General features: G+C 45.0%; 1 protein-coding gene across 1 annotated transcript in view; it reads left to right on the plus strand.

Moving 5' to 3' along the window:
- The window catches only part of MAP3K1 (mitogen-activated protein kinase kinase kinase 1), a 563,015-nt gene that overhangs the window by 289,345 nt on the left and 257,747 nt on the right, over positions 1 to 15,923 (plus strand). The window contains exon 6 of the mRNA XM_078675109.1: positions 2,335 to 2,483. Within this exon, the coding sequence (XP_078531235.1) occupies positions 2,335 to 2,483 (149 nt within the window). The remainder of the gene's footprint in view (positions 1 to 2,334; positions 2,484 to 15,923) is intronic.

The following is a 15,923-nucleotide window of genomic DNA, read 5'->3' on the forward strand; positions in this document are numbered from 1 at the left end:
CCAACGTGGGCACGACAGGCTTGGTACACCACGTTCCTCGAACTCTCAGTGGTGCCGCATCAAAGACTGCGCCTCACGCCCAGTCTTTTGACGCAGAACCATGGAGACATTCAGCATCCAGATCCACAACAGCTCAACCTGGCGATCTGGCTCCTGAAGTCCTAGAGTTTGGATACCTTAACCTACCTCCAGAATGCATGAGTATCATCAAGGAGGCGAGGAAACCAACTACTAGAGCATGCTATGCTGCTAAGTGGAAGCGTTTTGTCATCTACTGTACGTCCAATGACATCAACCCACTAGATGCATCTATACCCAACATCATCTGCTATCTGTTACATCTCTACAAGTGCAATCTGGCGTACACTTCCATTAGGATACATCTCTCAGCCATAGCGGCTTATCTTCAGAACAGGCAGCACCTCTCTGTCTTCAGAGTGCCCGCCATTAAAGCCTTCCTTGAAGGTCTGAAGAGAGTCATTCCCCCAAGAACACCACCAGCTCCGGTGTGGAACCTCAACGTCGTTCTCACCAGACTGATGGGGCCACCATTTGAGCCACTGCACTCGTGTGAGCTCCAATTCCTTACGTGGAAAGTGGCCTTTCTAATAGCTATTACGTCTCTGAGGCGTGTCAGTGAGCTGCAAGCGCTCACCATACAAGAGCCGTTCATTCAAATTCACCCAAATAGGGTAGTGCTACGCACTAACCCTAAATTCCTTCCTAAGGTGGTGTCACAGTTTCATCTTAACCAAACTATTGACTTACCAGCATTCTTTCAAAACCCGCAAACGGTGGCGGAAAGAATGCTCCATACCTTAGATGTACGGAGGGCATTGATGTACTACATAGACAGAACACAACCCTTTAGAAAGACAAAACAACTCTTTGTTGCCTTCGCACCACAACACAAAGGCAACCCAATTTCCAAAGCAGGGATAGCCTGGTGGATTGTTAAGTGCATCCAGATATGTTATCAAAAAGCCAAGCGCACTTTAACAATACCCCCCAGAGCGCACTCCACACGCAAACTGGGGGCATCCATGGCTTTCCTAGGGAACATTCCTTTAGAGGATATTTGCAGAGCAGCCACGTGGGTCACACCACATACCTTCACAAAACACTACTGTGTTGATGTGCACTCCAAGCAGCAAGCAGCTGTAGGACAGGCTGTTCTCAAGACACTTTTTCAGGTTTCTGCAGCTGGCACGGGCAACCGCCGCTGATGGAGGGACTGCTATGTATTCTATGCTAAGATATGAATTTAGCAGCCCACATGCCTCGAACTGAATATGCTACTTACCAGTATGCATCTGTTCTTGGCATGTAGGGCTGCTAACATTCATATCGCCCGCCCTCCTCCCCGGTGCCTGTCGCAGCTGCAGATATACTATTGTATTTATTCATTAGCATGGACATCCTTTACACTTTCACTCCATCTTCTGCCACAATGGCGAAAAACAATCTGGGGATGGAGCCGATGCCCATGCGCACTGTAGTCCAGGGGAGGAGCCACCTATCTCAGGATACTTCGAAGACTCTTCCAGGACAACAATGTGCAATCATCCGAGCCCAACACTAGGCGGCGATCTAATGCTAAGATATGAATGTTAGCAGCCCTACATGCCAAGAACAGATGCATACTGGTAAGTAGCATATTCATTATGGGTTACAAAAGAGAAATGGGCCTACGCCTTTTTTCAGTTAGCTATACTGCTAAGCATTGCTTTTTATATCCCGAAGACTCCCGTCTCAACGACGGGGAAATGATTCAGGTATGTGAATCTATGAAAGCTTCTAATACTGGAGAACTACAGTTACAGGTAAGTAACTTGTTTTCATCTGTGCGTAGAGTATGATAGCCTAGTAAAATATGCAGATATATAAAATAAACAATCATGCTTTTGTTTTTTATCACGGGGAAATGGGATAATAGTATTGAGTGTCTTGTACACAGCATCTTTCTTTGAAAAACAATGAATCCAGTTTCAGTAGTTTGAAGTTAACAGATTGTGTATTTGCCATTTAACCAATTTATGATTTATTGAAAGATACAAACTTTTATTTTTATTTTTACCGTTTGACAATAATGACCTCAGTAGTGTAGAATCTGGCTACCAGTCTCTTCCTATGGGTTACAGTGTGCTTAAAGTGAGAAGTGACTGATTCTAAACAAGCTATTGCAAATTCCTAACTAAATTGTTATTAATGTGTAGTATTTTTGAAATTACGGTCATTTTAAAGAGTGTGAGCTACCACTTGCCAAGAATTGCAGGACTATTTTTGCTGCTATACAAATATTACTTCTTAACGTATTCTTTTTGTCTGAGATAGGTTGAGAGTTTGTTCCAGAAATACCACAATAGGCGTAGCTCGAGGATCAAAGCTCCATCCCGCAGCACCATCCAGAAGTTTGTTTCACGCATGTCAAATTCTCATACATTGTCATCGCCTAGTACTTCCACATCTAGTTCGGAAAACAGGTTAGTACTTCGGAGGAAATGTAGCAATGAATGTGGCTGGATTGATGTTTACACAATGGTTACACAAACTGTTTTGCATGAAATGTGCCTATTACTCATCAACTTATTCTGTATCCAGATAGTGGACCGTGCTCATGAATCTCTTGCTTTCAATTCAAAAATATTTATTCGGCACAATCACATTACGCCATTACAGAGCAGATAATATAACACATCAATTCGATTAAAAACAGATCAAAACAATATAGCACTCAGACAGTGTTAAAAAAACATACAAAGCAAGTACTACAATTAGATAAGAATACCTTTTCAAATTCGATTAGTTCCCCTGGTTTAAGAGACAACGCTAAAACATAAAGTAGGGATCTCCAAGGCACACAAGAATCATAGAGTAAAATTGTAATCCCTAATGTTATGCACATTGAAGATCGGTTTCAGAATATATTTCCTTAAAACAACAAAATAGGAAAAAGTGCTGAGAGCTCTGATGCGAAATGCCACCACAAGGGCACAGTACCTTGTTCTTGTGCCACTGGTTTATTTTGGGGAAGGCAAAAAGGAGGTGGACTATACCCAACTGCAATCTTGTTCAAACGAAGCAATGTTTGGATATTGATCACCAAGGGCAAGTAAACTTGAAAGCCCTCTGGGAAGACATTTAACAAGTATGTAACAGTAGGTTTCTTAGCCTCAACAATGGCTCTATTTTCAAACATAACGAAGAGGCCTTGTCCTTGGTCTTATGAAAAGAGAGGATTCTAGAAGGGTTTTGAAGCACAGAGGAACCAACCCATGAATTGGAGAAATCATTAATGTAGGAAAGCCGCGGGATATTAAAGGCATTGTCTAACACAAAACAATCCAAAGTGATAGCTTTTGTGAAGGCTGTTTAGCTTTTGACCCAGATTGAATGCCAGAATAAAATAAGCGTAAGCGAAAGAAGGTCCTCCTTATAAATTATCCTTCTGGATGATTGAAGATGGTGTTGAGGCGGGATACACAAGTAAGGCATTCTCAACCTGAAGAGGACCACAGGACATTTAACCGTACAGGCCCCAACCATGTATAGCAGCTGACCATGCCCCAGCCATATAGATAATAATTATTTACCCTAATGGGGCGGCTGCCAAGTTTGAGGGAGAACCTGAAAATGTCCCGCACACTTTCTGCTAATTTCAGATCAAGTATTTTGTATATGTTGGGACTATGAACCATTATCAGAAAAACAAATGCTCAAATAGCAAAATTAATTCACTTTCACAGTAGGAATGCCCGTTATGAAAAATGTCCTACACTTCTGGGTGATTTCCCATAGGATATTGTGAATGTTTTGGTTTAATTAATCTTTAATTTGCTGGCATCCATAAATTCAGCAAAGGTGTCCATCAGTCTCTGCAAACCGGCGGTCTTAGACATTAGGACCGCATAGTCTGCATTCACAAGCACGGGAACCGGACGACAAGCAACTACAGTTGCTTCGGCATGCAGGGTCCAAAGTGCACCATAAACACCATTTATAAAAAGGGAAAATAAAAATTGGGCTAGAATACAGTCCTGTCTGACTACACTCTTAATTCTAAACAATGAAGAACATTCCCTGTTTGGTCCATATTGGACCTTTGCAGATATTTTCTCATACAGCCGGGAAAGGGAAAATACAATATTCTTGTGGGCCCCAAGTGAAAGCAGTGCGCGCCACAGAATCAAACAACCCACCAGGTTGAAGGCATTGCTAAATTCAGCAAAGCACAAGTGAAGAAAACCTGACTTGGCCTTGGTGTATTTCCTGATGAGCAAGTATAAATTTACAACCTGCTTCACTCTCCCTAGCCCCGTCCTAATCCCATTCTGGACCTCCAAAAGAATAGAGTTTTCGATGGACTCTGCAGAAGAATCCTACTCAACAATTTTGCAGAAGAGTTTAGAAGGGAGATAGGGTGGTAGCACTTTAGGTCAGTTCTTTCCCACTTCTTGAAAGTGGGTACAAAGATGGAAATAGTCAAGCTGAAAGGCATAATACCCTCAGCTGCTGCACTAAACACTGGTTAAAATGGGGCCACATGGCTCTAAAAGTATCAGCCGGCACCCAATCAGGGCCAGGAGGTTTGCCCCTCGCACTACCTTTCAGAGCTAAGAGGGCCTCATCCGAGGTGAGTACAAGGAGGCTGCTACTAGTAAGATTGATACTCTTGTATACGTCCACGGATGTTGATTGACCATACTCCAAATCATTGCTAGTGGGTGGATCAAAGATCTGTACAAAATGGTCAACCCATGCTTGGAGAGGAACAAAGTGTTAGTTCGGGAGCGGAATCATTGTTCAGAAAAGGGGCATTAACCATGCTCCTAAACATAACCGTATCATTGGCTTCTGCTACCTGAGCCAAAAATAGACTTAAGTCTCTTCGGTAAGCAACTTTTTCCTGGGGGCTAACACCTTAATATATTGTTTCCTTAGTTGCGTAATCGCAGAATAGTCCCTATACAAGGCAATCTGCAGCACCTTAAAGGCCTGTGTGTATTAATGGTCAAACCAACTGTGTCTCATGGAGGACCTTGATCTAGGGGAACGTGTCAATAAACTACTAAATGCCCTAGAATTTTTTCAAAAGTGTGAATCAATCCAACCTGGTCCACCTCAGTGCCCAAACAGTTTAACTCTCTTGTGTTTGTTTATAACAGCCTACACATTACAAACATAGGATCAACCACTGACCGTGTAATGTGTACGCCATTTGGCTTTATATGATCAGTGTTTGCTACACAAGTTTTAACTATAGGGCTATTGGCATAAAAAGACACAGATAAAACAATTGGATTATGATTGCTCGCTTCCGTTTGTATTAAATCAGAAACTAAGTGGTTGACAGAAGAAGTGATTAAAATGTGATCAATTGTAGTGCTTGCACCTCTACCAATAAAAGAATGGATACGGTCACTATTCAAAAATCTTTCTCTTTCCTGAACGCAAATGGAAACTAATAAGCTTTGGCGGAATCACCTTGGCTGGCTGTGAGGGGTTAGGAGAAACATGAGCAATGAGTTCGACTATAAGCTCACAATTAATGCAAAGGGGATGAGAAATCTGATCAGTAGGGCCGCCCAAACAAGCTGGTAGATTGAAAAATGTCCTCGAAATCAGTGTGTCAATCAACTCCCTGCAGGTTGTTCAGGGCTTCACACCTATTTGAAAAAGGAAAAAAAATGATGATTAACAGAAATGAGCTAATCAGAAGATGGACTATTGGACTCACATGGTCCTTAAATTGGGTGTAGAAAAAGCAGAGAGGAAGGAGCCTAATATTACCAAAATTTGAAAAGTGAGATTTGGAGCAAGTTTCACCCCACAAACGTGAGATGCTTGAAGTTAATAATAAGACTGCCCACCTCAAAGTTTTTTATTAGATGGGCACAGCCATCCGACCCTACGGGTCAACAAAATTTGGTTGTATTTGGAGACCGGAAAAAAGACTGTCTGCAACCAGTGGAGGACTTTATCCATTAAATGGACTGACTCAGTAGTGCCCTGGTGCAGATGAGGGACATTCATCATTATCGCAACATAAGGACAGCAGACTGGAGGTAAATGGATAGTGACCTCTTTGGAATGCCAGCCCTCTTTGCTTTGTGCCCTCCTATTCCACAAGTCCTGGGGTAAACTCTCCAAGGAAGCTTCTGGAGCCAGTAAACTTTTAGTAAATTCACACCAGCCATCGCAGAGGGGGCTGGTGGACCTACCCAGACTCTGGTTCCCTGCCGGAATATGGATTCCTCCCTGAAAAACACAGAGACAACTTGACCTAGGCACTGATGTGGAAGATGACAATGTGGGATAGAGAGTGGGCTACCCAGCTAACTATAATGAAGGCAATTGAAAGGGAGGTTATAATCATTTGAAGGCAACTAGGGGCGCAAATGCGATGTCCCGGGCGCCTGTGTGTGAATGGTCTGGGATACTGGATTAGCAGAGGAGGTGGGCTGCCTTGCCTTAATACTATATAAAAGGTCTTCAATAGCACCCAACCTGGTGCAGATTAGCAGTAAGCAAAATGTTGACCACCCCCCTCACACTGTCCTGTAATTTCCTCTGGAAAAGGTCCAAGTCCACAGCATTGGGCGCAATAGCAGCTGCTGAGCTGGAATTGAGAATGTTGGGTTGAGAGTCTAAGGAGGGATATGATTTCCTTACCCCCGGCATCTTTTCCATTTGCCTGGAGGTCCATTATTGTTGGGCACAGTTAAGACTACACCAATGCTCTGTCCAGGGTCAGCGAGAAGGGTTGCATTGAGAAGTGATGACAGACAATTGCCCCAGGGCCAGCACTTGGACAGTACCACATATACCCTGTAAGTTTGTTTCCGCAGATACAGTTGGCCCTGCGACCATGGTGACGGCTAGGCGACGCTCCACATATTTTGTTTCCTTACTTAAGGCGCTCACTGCATGTTTAATGAACCCATCCAGGGGAGTAGAGCTAGAACTGGCCTTGATAGGTACCGCAGCTTGCGCTTCACCATCACAAAAATAAAGCAGTAACAAAACAATGAAGCAACAGTACCTCAGGATCTTGAAAACAACAACCAAGGGGTAGGCCTAGCCTCCTCCGGGTGCAGACCCCGTAGCGGGAAGTGCGGCAGCGCTTTGAAGCGTTTTGGAAGAGGCGGGGGTGCGTTCAGGCTACTCTCAGCACATTGGTGCTTGCTACCCCAAGGTATGTGGACTCCTGAATCTCTGGCACCCCGATATTGTTCCGTGCAGCAGAAAGTGTGGCAGCGATTTGAAACATATTGGGGGGGAGTAGCGGGAGAGGAAGAGGTTCGGCTCCTCCCTGTCCTCCAAGCACATTAGTACTTGCTAGCGCCAAGGTATGCAGTAAAGGCTGCTTCTGAATAGGGGTGGGGTTGTGGGAGGGGGGCAGCAAAGGAAGGGAAGGTGATTTTTTTTATTTTTTATAGAGTTTTATATAGCGTGAACTAGACCCGTAGATCTTGGGTATCAGAGCGCTTTACATGAGCACAAGTTTCATTACACAAAGACACATTCATTTTTTAGATTAAGTGATTTACCCAGAATTACAGGATGTTGAGCGTCGTTCCCAAGACACAATCTCAGTACCCCAGCTTCGAGGTCAACCGCTCTAGCCGTAAGGCTACATCCTCTCCAAATGTTAAAAAACCCACTTACCTGGATGCGCCCGTCCTCCGCCTTTCCTCTGTCCTCTCGTCCTCTTCCTGGCTTCTGTGGAGGCACCCAGGCTCCCCATAGCTAATCACAACGCTGCTGTGCTGCGTTGTTTGGTCTGACCACCGTGGTTCGGTACTCAGACAGGGAATGGGGCCCTGGGCATGTTCTCTACACAGGCTTTAATGTAGCCTGGGTGTAGAACATGCAAAGTGCGCATGAATGTTTGGCCAACCCAGAGGGCCAGCCAAATATTCATGCACACTTAGGAGGGTGCCACCACTCCTCCCCCAGCCTCTAAACAGCCCAGCCCGCCCTGCCCCAAACAGAGCCAGTATGTTTAAATAAAATTATAATAACTGAATTTATTTTTCCACTTTTAATTGCTCATTCAGTGAGCAATGGGGCGGCGCTTCTCCTTCTTGGCTGAGGATCTGCCACTGAAGGTATGTGGGCCCTGGAGTCTCTGGTGGCCCCAGTATTTTCCAGCACAGCGGGAAGTACGGCAGCACTTTCAAGCGCGTTGGGTGTCAGGCTCCTCCTCCTCTCTCCACTTTAGCACTTGCTAGCGCAAAGGTATGTGTACCCAGAAGTCTCTGGTGGCCCCGGTATTTACAAAGAGTCAATAGAGCAAGCGGAGAACACGGCCACCGGGGCCCTTCTCTCAGGGTATCCATTCGAAAACTGGGCTGGCAAAGAGTGTTTTCATGGGTTCAACACAAACATTATGCTGATGGAACCCTCCCTAAGCAGTAAGTACCACCATCACTTTCGCGCCAATTGGACGTCTAGCGTCAGTTTTGATGATTTCTGTTGGCTAATTCTGTTTACTAGGATCTTTGAGCTGACGTGTCCCGTCATACTTTGGGTACATTACATACTGAAGTAACTGGATACCACTGAAAACTTTTTATGCCTCTTGGATAACATTACAATTTGAAATGTCATATGGGTATTCCAAAGTGAACTTTTGTTTAGTTTGAGCCCCTGATCTCGATTCATTAAAGTGTGTTTAAAATAGTTTTTATTGGTTTTCAAACTGAAAAGGCAAAACATGATACATTACATACTCTACTAGAAAATTGTGTTGCTAAAGATAAACTAGGCTCATCGTGAATACTTCGTCATTCCGTTCCTGATAGTGGTTGGTTGGATATTTTACCTATGTAAATCCTGTATTTATGTGAACTATCACTGAGAGGTCAAGAAGACATTACATTAATTGTCTTATATGAGATTCAGAGAATGACATGATGTCTTGGTTGCATTATTGCACATGCTGTATTTGCTTAGGGATACTACTCACCAAAGTATCCTAAGCTTTAGAATTTTCTCTCCAGCCTGGATCTGGTATGTTTTCCAACAATTGCTCCTGCACACCAGTAAATGGTGCCATTGGATTTCAGAAGTGAAGTCCCGGAGCCTAGTTGAGCTGCTAACCCAGTGCATCGAAGCCCATTTCTTTTCTTCCAAACCCTTCAACACAAGTTTGGAGCTCCACTCCCAAACGTTAGACAGTGGCTAACTGACCCCTAACTGTTTTTTTAATGTGCCAGTGGTCTAGGGAAATGTCTCCCCGGAAGGCCACAGTTTCATACCATGCCACACCTGCTGGAAGCTCTTCTCTATAATGGGCAAGTACAACATGTGCTTCTGGTGCATCGGATACAGGCTTAATTTATAGTAATTCAAATGCTTCCTGATGCATCCAAATGTCTTTCTGGAGCAAGAAGTGAAGCTGTATATCACAGAGCTCAAGAAACCATGCTGATTGTCCACCAAGTCTTTGGCTTGTTTTCAGTGCAGGTTCTGGCACCAGTCTACATTCCCATCCTTGGCTAAGTACAAGGCAAAGTTATAAGACAAAGCACTGCACAAGTATGCTCCTGTTCCATGGAGAGCCCTATAGTTGGCCCTCCATAGGCTTGACTCCCAGTAAGTAATCAGACTCCGATCCCGTTTCCCAGATGGAGTTGATGTTCCTCGGATTCCCCTGGTGATCGACTCCTCAGCAGGTCAAGTCCTACAGAGAGATTATGATGCCTCTTTTTCAGACCATTTCAGGTCTCTTATTTGGTCTTTTTGCCCCATTAATCTTTCTAGACCCAATTTGACGCCTGGCTAGGACTGCACACCTTTGCTAAAATCTGTTCGACTAAATCTCAGCAGATGTTTCACTGGTCACAGCACTTTGTGTTGGAATATTCTTCAGCTATGCCTTTACTTCAACCCTACTGCTACCAGTGGCTAGAGGACATTTTTGGTTAGAATTTGGCTGCAATTAAGGGCCTCCAGAATGCTTCACTTGATGAGGAGGTGGACAACTTACTGCTTCCTAACTATACTGTTGCTGATTTGTATTTGAACCTCCAAAATGCTGGCTCCTTGATACCACCCTGGGAATTGATGAATTAGATGCCCATTTTATCCCCTACTGAAGAAAGTGCCTCTTTTTTGGCAGCAGCCCGCACAGCTACATAGGTGTTGCCACTGCAATTACCTACTGTGAAGCCCAAAACAAATCTGCTTACAGAAATCTTGCAGCCTGGCTTTTCGACTTGGGAGGCCTTGCTGCCGTTCAACGAAGCCTTGACAGCCTTTGGTAGCAGCTTAGTTGAAGCTGCTTCTGACACCACTAATAAGGTGCCACAGGCGTCTCCTGCAGCCCCAATATTTTAGACTCATCTGCTGCCAATCCATGTGGTTCAGGCATTAGCCAGCTAGTTGAATTCAAATGCTTTTCCGACTGATCAACCTAAGTGGGAGTCGAAGCACATTGGCAAGTTTGGCAAGAGAGTTTTCTTCTTCTCCAGTTTGGCTCCAAGGTCCCTCTGTACCGGTTGTTAGGAGGCTATACTGCTTTTTGGAACATGGTGACCAAGATCGTGCCTACTCTCCCTGAGATGTTTCACAATTCCTTTACACAGAGACCAAGATGAACAAGATGCTGCCAGATATATTTTACGAGCAGGGCAAGATACCACATAATTTGCTGTCGGCACAAGTGTGGTTATTTGGCATCATTTTGGATGCTCTGTATGGGCTTTTTGGTGGACGTGCTGGAGTTTCTTTTGGATATGCCATTCAAAATTTCCAAGACGTTTTGGGGACAAGGTAGACTCATTGGAGCCATTAAAAGATAGCAAGTTTCCTAAGAAGTGGGCCCATATCAAGGCTCTTTGTGGCCTTCCAGTTTTACCAACAGTATTAACATTTCTAAGGATATTCCCTGGGCTTTGCTTACTTCCAGAAACGGCCACGTCAGCTAGGGCAGGGGTCTTCCACCTTTTCTTTACTGCAAGCTACTTTAGTTCAGTAAAAACCATCCTGAGCTACTAGTAGTATTAGTATTGTAATAGTGACCACATCAGGCGTGATTACATTACTGGCCGCACAATGCAAGATTACCAGAAGAGATCACACCAGGGCATCAGGCAGGACTGTCAGCAGTAATATTGAAAATGTTTTATTCATTTGGATTGCCTCTGCGTGGGTAATACATACCAGCCATAGCCGCAATGTTACTGGCACCAAGCTGGTTATGACTTATGGAAATACATGTATATTTGCCTCAAATACAACTTTTCCATTTTGGTAAACCTATATTAATTCAAAACAATTCCCTTGCAGGCATAGAGTGACGCATAAATTATGCAAAAAAGGAGGAGAGAACTCTGGGTAGTTCCCAAGTTTAGGTGGAAGGCAGGTCCTGTATAGAGCACCCTCAACACCAGCGACACTCTAAATTTGCTCACCTCAAATGTCTGCTGTTCTATGAAAGTTTTTAAGCATAGGATTAGCACAGTGCTATCCACGCCGAGATAGAAATGGACAAAGTCTTTTGCCATTTGTACAGCAAAATCTTTAAGCATAGGATTAGCTCAGTGCTATCCACGCCGAGCTGTAAAATGACAAAAGCCATTTACCACTCCAGGCACAATATTACAGCTTTGGATTGGTAAAATACCATCCAAGTCAACCTGAAATGAATAAAAGCAACCACTGACACGTGTTTTGCTGTCATTACAGCTCTTCAGAGAGGTTTAGCTTTGTCCAGACACAAGGGAGCACCCAGTATAAACTTGGAAACTACCCAGAGTTCTCTCCTTCTTTTTTGCATATATTAATTCAACCATGCAAAATCATCTGATTTAGTGTGCCGGCTGCATACAGAACTACTTAGATACAGCTGGAGAGCTACCAGTAGCTCCAGAGCTAATCGTTGGAGAAGCTTGAGCTGGTGTAAGACACAGCTCATCTTTTTTGTGGCTCAAGAAGGCATGAGAGTAGAGGCTGTGGCCACCATCATCCTCTTCCTCGTCACCTGCAGCGAGTGCTAACAAGTCGCGCTCTTTCTTCTTCCAGTGACCATGTGCTACCTGTTGCATCAGAATACATTTTTGCATACCAGTGTGCCATGCTAATACATCAGACATTGGATCCTGCTGCTTTGTTTCACTCTCCCTTTCTTATCTGCGCCCTCCTGTTTATGTTCAGACTTTGGCAGGTCATGCCAAGGAGGCAAGTCTGAGTTCAGAGGCCTCTTTTCTCCATTGGAGAAGTGACACTTTATCAGTCAGCTCGAATTAACCCACCATTCGGCTATTCCTCAGTGCATCTTGTCATTGATCAAAGGCAACCCTTTCCAGGTCCTGCAGAACAGTATGGAGCCTCATGTGCTGTGTGAGCGAACACTATGACTGGTGAAAGGGGTGTGTCTTCAAGGGATTTCTCAGACGGCCAGCCACCTGACTGGCTCCCTGAAAGCCAGGGTGCACAATCTCATCAGTCATCATCTAGCCAACCAGGCGTGGTGTCTGCACCCAGAGGTGTTTCAAGGTGTCTTCTCTCATTGGGGCAATCCTTCGGTAGATCTTTTTTCTAAAACTGAGAATGCTCAGTGTCGCACATTTTGTGCCTTGGAATTTCTGCAACAGGGCACACAGGAGACACTTTTCACCTCCTGAGGGACTCTGATCTGCTTGATGCTTTCTGCCTCAACTGCTGGTACCATTAGTTCTGAATAACGTCAAGAAGGACTGGGCTTCTATCAATGTGAAAGCCCCAGATTGGGCTCAGGGAGGGGGGATGGGGGGTGGCGGGTCTGGTACTTCACACAGATGAGTCTGTCCATCTGTCATCTGTGTTGTTCTTCCTGTTTGAGAGGACTTGCAAGTAAAGGGCAGGGTTGGTTCTCCAGAATGTTCACCTCCATGCATGGAGATTGAGTGCAGCCAGCTAATGGTTTTGACTTTCCTCAAGACTTGATGAATGTCATCTTGACCATTCATCATCCGTATACAAAGTCAACCTATTCTGGGCACTGTCAAAGGTTGTGGCCTGGTGTGAGGACTCTCGGATTGATCTGATGGTGAAGTTTTCTGACCTACTTCTGTTCTGTCATTGGCCTGTGAAGATCTTGCTATGCGGAATAAAAACCTTCTCAAGCGACTTCTAGCGATATACCCGACATAATGCTACATGATTTTACTGAAGTCTCCAACAAGGACAACCACCAGACCACCATAGCGGCTCATGTCCCCCTCCACTAGGCTAGCATAAAAGTTTTATGACTGTCTGACCACTTCTCTACTCCAAACAAGCATTTGCAATGCAATAGGTCCTGCATTTACGGGAGTGTGAGCTATTGACATTGCAAATAACAATGCCTTTTATTTTTGTTTTCAAAACATTAATAAAAGGCATTGTGATTTACAATGCCAATAGCTTAAACTTGCGTAAACTAAAGACCTATTGCATTGCAAATGCTTGTGCTTCTGGCTGCTGCTTAATTCTGCTGCAGTCCACATGCTCGCTTTAAAGGGCAAAGCAAGGTCACACTGGTGGCTGGATGGATCTTGGTGCAGGCGGTGACCTTAGACTTCAGTGAACAGAGCAGGGTTGTGCTGGCGGTTTGGAAACACTGTTGTTCTAATGGCTGGCACAATCACATTCTTGCTGCTTGTAGAAAGAGAAGGGAAATCCTAAGAGAAAATGTCTTTTTAAAGGATTTCCCTTCCCACCACTCAAACAAAACACAGGACATTTCTGTGCTCAACCAGGCCACTATCCAAAAACCGGGACATTTATTCCAGTTGGAGAAAAGTGTCAGGACACTTCTCCAAAATCAGGCACCGTCCAGGGAAAGCCGGGACGTCTGGTCACTCTAAGCAGCAATTACAAGTAGGTGAAAATAATATGGCGTAACACACAGAGGAATAGATGCAAACTCCACTAGGCAGACTCATCCTTACATCTTTTGTAGGTCACAAAACTGGGTAGGATTTCAGCAGCTGGCAAGTTAGGGACACCACACACACAAAAGTAAGTCTAACCACTGGCAATCGCTAGGGATATCATACCAACACATTGTTCTTTTGCCGGACACATCACCTCAGTTCAGACCCTGCCATATGCAAAAACAGCCTTGACCTTGCTCCATTGAGAACAGACCAGCCCAAACTGACAGGCCAGGTCCTTCCTGAACCGGAACACTAACAACCCAAGACCGGTTTCGCCTGGTTCGTGGCTCGTTAGTTGGTTGTAGCTTGGTTCCAGTGGCATGGTGAACACAGGACCCAGGTCTGGGTAAACCCTTGCCACTTAAGGCATTTAAGGTAAGCACTGCAACGAGTTCAAGCAGCAGCCACTCTCTCTCCTGCTGAACGCGAAGGACATTTAGCCCGGGGAGCTGTGGTCTCTCGGGTTTACCCACAAGAGATTCAGCTGCTTATCTGGTGCCCGGAGAAGGGGCGTGCAAGCAGGAGCGGTGGGGGGGGGGGGCACTGGCTTGGGCACCTAGGGAAGAGGCAGCGTTTGGTTTGGTCACTGGGTGAGAGGAGGGAGGGGGCCATCCGGGGAAGGGAATTTCTCAGATGGAGAGAGCAGGGAGGGCAGGCTATAGCCTATGGGGTGAGTTGGGTCGGTGCGAGGTGGGCGGGGGCTGCTCCGCCAGGCACTGCAGGGAGCGCAGAATACGTGTGATTTATTGTTCCCTTCATTGAAGGCACTTTTTATTAGTAACTGTTTGACAATTTGTATTAGCTTATTAAAACAGCTACTTCAGTACATATTTAATGCTTTGATACTAGTAGAACAGCAGTATACTGTCACGTATAATCCAACAACTACTCTGTGTACCCAGAGTTAACACTTTTGCACATGGAACCCCTAAATTCTAAACCCAAAAGTCAATGGACCCACTGAAGCGGTAGTACACGTTTCACCCCTGCCATGCCAAGACGGGCTTCAGATTTCCATCGGTTAGTTTTGTACGCAGATGCAATAGAGGACATGTCATTTTCAAGGGGAGGCAATCACTTGAGGAGCAAAACTTCACTGGAATGACGATGGTGACGCTCTATTCTTCGTGGAGCGTTGTCTACAGCGCTCGTAGGTCCTGGAAGGACTATTGCTCCATGCAGCCCCATAAAGATTAGAAACCTTTTGCGGCAGAAGGAAGTCAGACGAGCCCATACAAGTGGGCCGTCTGTAAAAGAGACAACTGTACGTCATGAACACCTCTTTCCCAATGGCTGGCCACCGTTTAGCATCAACGGTGACGCCAGCGAATGGGAAAGAGGGGCGGGGCTTAAAGCCCATATCTGAAACCCCCCCCATATCATTAAATCTCGCGAGCTCGACAGCGCATGTGCGCAGTTGACGCCAGATCGACCTAAAAAATATAAGTTGCAATCCCACTGCTGCTCACACATCCTCTTCTCTGTATTCAGGATCCCTCTTTCAAGGAAACGCCTTTGGGAGACCAGAAATGAGGACTGTTAGAACCGGGGTCTCTAGTTGGCAGGGGTATGCACCCTAGTCCAAGTAGGGACCACCGCTTCCGACCTGGTAGCTTGGCGCAGAGCAGCAAAGGCGTAACTTCAGAGGCAATGTGTAAAGTATTTGTGCAACACACAACGGCGATGACACAGTAAAAACACTCACAAGAGGAACACCACACCAGTTTGGTATAAGAATAAGAATTTCTTTATCTAAAAACTATGCGAGAACCAAAAGCAGGTAAATCCAGCTCCAGGCAAGATCAATAATAAAAAGGATTCCAATTTCCAAGCAAGATCAATAATCAATAAAAATGAATCCAGTTCCCAGGCCTGATCAATAATAAAAAGGATTCCAGTTTCCAAGCAAGATCAATAATCAATAAGAATGAATCCAGTTCCCAGGCCTGATCAAATCACCAAAAGCTCATGTGTGCCAAGGGCTCTTGCTGGTAATGTCTTTCTCACAGTGTCCTT

The sequence above is a fragment of the Lissotriton helveticus genome, chromosome 2_1, assembly GCF_964261635.1.
Source record: "Lissotriton helveticus chromosome 2_1, aLisHel1.1, whole genome shotgun sequence".
NCBI lineage: Eukaryota > Metazoa > Chordata > Amphibia > Caudata > Salamandridae > Lissotriton > Lissotriton helveticus.